At 44.8% G+C, this 5,864-nt stretch overlaps 1 protein-coding gene across 1 annotated transcript in view; it reads left to right on the forward strand.

Annotated features, from left to right (window-relative positions):
• Window positions 1-5,103: 5,103 nt before the first annotated feature.
• The window catches only part of cemip (cell migration inducing hyaluronidase 1), a gene marked incomplete at its 5' end in the record, with an annotated part of 56,784 nt that continues 56,023 nt past the window's right edge, over window positions 5,104-5,864 (forward strand). The window contains one exon of the mRNA XM_084476338.1: window positions 5,104-5,197. Coding sequence (XP_084332464.1) covers window positions 5,104-5,197 — 94 coding nt within the window. The remainder of the gene's footprint in view (window positions 5,198-5,864) is intronic.

Raw genomic sequence — 5,864 nt, forward strand, 5'->3', positions numbered from 1 at the left:
GTGTGTGTCTGTGTGTGTGATGCGATGCGTGATCGTGCCCGTGGGCTTTTTACTCTTTTGAGCATCAAGGTTTTTTTTGGACTTAGTACAACGATTGGATGATCAAATGCTAATTATTTCTGAAGGTCAGTGAATTCCTCCAAGACAGCACGGCAGTAAGGGAGCTATTCATACACTTCATGAAAGATCCTGAGTCCTGAGCTGGATCTCCAAAGTCCACAGCCTATTTGTAGGCATCCTTGAACAAGGTGCCACTGCCTCACTGCTCCCTGCACCTTAATGACATGTATCTGAATAGATTTGTTATCTTTGGAGGAAAGTGTTTGCTCAATGAGCAGATAGTAATGATAGTATTTAAAGACAAATACTGCTCTGGTTGATTAAACTGGAACTGTCTCTCCTGGCTTCATTAAAACATCCATTAACAATCAAATATGGCCAACGTCAATAACAGCAGTAGCACATTGATTCCATGAAACGCAAAAGTGCTTTTTCTATTTTCTACATTTGTGGCACAGGCGCGCTTATGCTAAACGCTCTTCAGCAGAACAGGCACAACAAAGTCATTTGGACAAATTCTATTTGTAACAGATGTTTTAGCGAAGACAGAAGAGACGGTTACGAAGGTTTAATCACCCAGGCCGGCATTGTCCTTTAAGAAAATCGCTTCAGAAAAATGCCTTTGTTTTAGAGAGTAATCTGGCTCTTTCTGTCTTGTCAAAATAATGTAATAATGTCCCTTGTTTTCTTTCAGAGCGTAAGGGGAGCAGCTGCTGTTGGATAAGAAGAGGACACATTCATTTTAGATGTATCGAGATATACCTTTTCATTTTGAGGTACTTCTCGAAAGATATATCTTACAACACCCAAGGGTTGTGTGTCCAAATGTGCAACTCCATCACCACCATAGAGCTAAAATTGTTTGAATGAACAAATGTACATTTGATTCTATGGGCTTGGAGCCTATAACTTCCGGGTGTTCATTCTGTCGTTAATTCTGTCACCCATGTTTCATTCGTTTTAAATTTAATCTCCGGACCATTAAATCAGCGCCTCTCTTCTCCGAGAACGAGTTTCCAGTCCATCATTTTATGATGCGGCACAGATTTATAATCATAGCTATGGAACACGTATTGATATTCAGACAAAATGGATGCACTGAATTAAGCACTCAGAACAGTAAACCAAATGAACAGTATGTTATCAAAATAAACTTTTGTTTCTTCGCACCAGACTGCTGCCCTTTGTCTTTATTAAGCTCTGTAAGTTTGTTCTCAAGAGGGGAGGTGCACACCGATCTCTGAGAAAGATGCCAGAACTTTCTGCTAGACTCTCTATCTCTGCTCTCTCTTGGAGCCTGGCAAACGCCGGCAATGCAGGGATTCCTACGGGAATCAAACAGGCTGACTTTGAAAATTAATTTGTAAATGATGAATATCCATCGAGTTCGGGGCTGTATGTTGTCAATTACCCAAAGAATGTGTGTTTCGCCCACGTGTGACTTTATCTTAAGAGACTCCAGTGCAATTTGAATATCACCACTGCACTGGCAATCTTGCAGACACGGGAGAGGTGTTCTTTTATAGATAATATAGGGAGTTCCAGAAGGTTCTTTCCAGATGGCTACATATCTTTTTTTTTTTTCCAAACCCACATTTCTTTATTATCGGTTTGTCACATGTGCTGTGTGAGTCCTTGGCCTAGCCAAGTGCCAAAATGGCGGTTTTGCCGAAAAACATATCTTTCTTATATCCCGCACTTCGATGGAGATGTTTTAACGTGATACTTAGCATTGCCACCTCGCTGGCACGGAAATGGTATCTATTTTGATGTATTTATTTTGGCTGCTGCAGCATGGGGATTAATTTCCTGGGAGACAAGATAATCACACGAGCCAAATTGAGGCAGTTCGGAAGATTACCTGTGAGGCATGTTTGCTAGGGATTATTATACAGCTGTGACCTAGACACACACACACACACACACACACACACGCCGACACACACATCTCCTATACACATACACCCTCACAAGCAAAGTTTAATTAACAGCAGAGAGTGTCGGTGCATGAGGCAGAGAGTCTGTGAGAACAAAACCATATATAAATAACCTTCTGCCAAATGAGACGCTTGTTGACATGTCACCGGCTAATTACGTAAAAAAAGATTTATGACCCCCCCCCCCCCCCCCCCACAATAATGAATGACGCTAATGTCACACTTTGAACACACTGACTTTATTTCTTTGCGGCACTTCAATGCTCAAATGTCATTCTATGGCAGTGGCGTGTACATGAACAGTCACAGTGTGTGATGGGTTGTATAGTGTGCTTGATAACACTCCTTAGCTCCTCTGAATGAAGAGTGGTACCAACATACTGCACACCCTGTAATATAGAATCACGAGGCGCTAACTTTGCGTTGCGGTCCCGAGGCGCTACCTGTGCTTACACCTCCAATTTTCTTTTATCAAACACACAGACACACACACATGCACACACACACACGTGCGCATGCACACACACACCTACACACACAACCACACACACACACACACACACACACACACACACCCCTACACACGCATGGATGCACGCACACACGCACATATGCACACATGCGCGCACACACGCTTATACCCACCCACGCTTGTGTAATTTTATTCACACTTTTGTGTATTTCTACTCCACTACCAGTGAGTTGTTGCTATTAATTATCCCCGTGTCTTACTTGTGTGGCTCTCTTTGATCTCACCGAGATGAAGTGGAGAAAAGAAAAATGGACGCTGCAGAAACCCACGTCCTCTTTGAAGTTTTTTTTTTTTTTTTTTTTAACCTAAAATGCTTTTGATTTATTCTTATTTTCACAACCGTTTTTTTATTCCTTGTCCCATCGCGGCTCTTCCACAAGTGACACTCACTCGTCTGCAGGCGAGACAAGCGCGATCCGTCACCTAGAGGTGTGGCCCGTGTGTCTGCGGGGGGGGAGGGGGGGGGGGGAATCTTTCTTCGGACCATCTGGTTGGATGGCTGTACTTGTGCGTGGGCTCTGCGTCGAGGGAGAACTAACAAGCTCTCTGGATGTCTCCCCTCTGTTCCCTCTGTGTGATCTTTCGTAGGTGACTGCTGCACCCAACCCTTCCAACCCACTGAGAGGTCGTCGCCCGCAGCGCCTCAACTCCCCCGACCGAAGCTCCGAGACACAACTGAGCCACCTGCGACCAAGGGCCCTCATCGGTTGACTGGTTTCAAGGTCTTTCAGGCCCTGGGCGTTTGTGTGTGTGTGTGTGTGTGTGTGTGTGTGTGTGTGTGTGTGTGTGTGTGTGTGTGTGTGTGTGTGTGTGTGTGTGTGTGTGTGTGTGTGTGTGTGTGTGTGTGTGTGTGTGTGTGTGTGTGTGGTGAAGTCCATCAGGCGGTCACCTGGTGCAAGGCAGTGTGAGGCGACATGAACACTGTCACTGCCGTGTCCATGCTGCTGCTGCTGTTAATAGCCCTGGTTCCAGGCTCCCACACAGGTTAGTCACTCCCTGATATAGATGCATCACATCGTTATGCATTCGCAACTGTGGGGGGGGGGGATCGCTACTTCCGCTTCGACAATGTATACTCGGGAGCATTATGATGAGTTTGAACTGCTTTACTTTCCCATCAATTGTCCCCTACCCACACTCTTCTTTAAGACAAGGCTAAACTCTGAATAAGAGAGATAGTCTCCTCTATCGAAACGGCCCAGGATTGTTACATTCGCAGGATGATATATTGTTCCTTCTGCTTTCCAATGAATAGGCTGCTTCCTTTTTCTTCCTCTTTCTTGCGTATTTCCTCACACACACACACACACACACACACACACACACACACACACACACACACACACACACACACACACGCACACACATATACGCTCACACACACACACACACACACACGCACACTTATACGCTCATGCAGACATACACGCACACGCACACATACACACACATACACGCTCACGCAGACGCACACATACACGCAGACATACACGCAGACGCACACACACATGCACACATATGTACACATTCTCCCACTCTTTCACTCTCTCTCTCACTCTTTCACTGTCTCCCGCATCAGGGTTAGATTCAACACATTATACACACAATCTCTCTCTATCCCACATATAACTCAAGAGGAAAGGTCGACGGTAGAAAAATCAGTAGGAGAGACGGAAAACAATCACAAACCGATCGATCACCTGTGTGGCATGAAACTATGACCACATTCAAAACACAAGACAAGCAGACACAGTGCTGTGGACGTGTTTTTATCCATCTCCAATTGTTTCATAATCTATCCACACAGTAGTGTTGTCAACCTGTGTGGGTGTGTGTTTGTGTGTGGCCCATGGGTCATTCTTCCCCTCTCCTCCTTCCTCTCATTCTCTCTCTCTCTCTCTCTCTCTCTCTCTCTCTCTCTCTCTCTCTCTCTCTATCTCCTTCTCTTCTTGTCTCTCTCTCTCCTTCTCTTCTTGTCTCTCTCTCTCTCCTTCTCTTCTTGTCTCTCTCTCCCCTCCTCCTCTCCTCCCCTTCCCATAGTGATCACAGAGCAGGAGTGGGTGGCTGTCTAGAAGTGTATAATGGAGATCTGTGTAATAGCAGAGCCCATGGTCAGGTCCATGCCAGATTGGCTTTTTATAGGCCCCTCAGTCAAAGGGTCTGGGCCCCCCGATGAGCTCCTCTAAGGTGCTGGCACCAGCAGGGCCGGCCCTGGTGTTCACTCCATGCATTTAAATGGAAACGGAACAAAATGGTTCTCTCATCGGCCAATGCTGGACTAGACTAGACTCTCCGTTTCTATGTCAATAACATGGATATAGATTTATTCATTTTTGAGTACCATCTTCTGTCTGAGTTTGTCATTAACAGACATTTTTATTCATCATCCTCCCTTTAAGAGTTGTGTTGTCGCCCTTTTCTTTTTAAAGACATTTCATGTTTCCGGTGAGTAAGTACACTCAAGATGGCCACCAGGCTGCTTTAGCTTTCCTCTGTAATGCCCTGTGTGGACTGCATCCAGCCTTCCTCGCCGTTCCCCCCCCCCCCCCCCCCCCCCCCCTATAACAAATGCCGATGTCAGTGGCTCAGCTCTGGGCACAGACACAGAAGACATACACAGATGCAGTCCAAACACCAGAAGTCCCAGTCATCCATTCTCTTCAGTGTGGTAATTGAAAACAAAAGTCAAAAAGGAAAAATAAGATGCAGCAGAAATTAAGCTTTGACGTTTTTGAAGGTTTTTATTTTTATTTTATATGTTGTTTCCAAGATCTGTGCTTTGGAACAATTTTTTCCTTTTCTTCTCTGTCTTGACAGATTTGTGATTTGTGAGTCTTGATGCGTAGATCAAAATTTCCCCTTCCTATCACTCATAAATACCCAAATTAGAATAATTAGGAAGGGATTTTAACACAGTAGCTTCGCTTTTCAATTTAACAGTAATTTATTGGCATGCTTGGTCCGTTAGAGTCCCTTTATTTTGGATTCCCAACCCCACCTTGGAGGAACCGTTTCTTCCTGATTCCATATCTGATTTAAATAAGATAAAAATCATGGACATGACGCATGATTATACATAGCTGCGTGTTGTTTGATGAGTCGTCTCCGTCTGATTAATTGGATAATCAGATTCTCTTCAAATGTATGCACAATTGTATGCTCTCTCTTTCTCTTTCTCTTACTCTCTCTCTCTCTCTCTCTCTCTCTCTCTCTCTCTCTCTCTCTCTCTCTCTCTCTCTCTCTCTCTCTCTCTGTCTCTCTCTCTCCTTGTCACTCTACCCCTCTTATGAAGGTCTTATGGGGCTTATTGTGCACAGCTGAAGGGTGGAATCTGT

This window comes from Micromesistius poutassou (genome assembly GCF_964030765.1).
Source record: "Micromesistius poutassou genome assembly, chromosome: 12".
NCBI classification, from domain to species: Eukaryota; Metazoa; Chordata; class Actinopteri; order Gadiformes; family Gadidae; genus Micromesistius; species Micromesistius poutassou.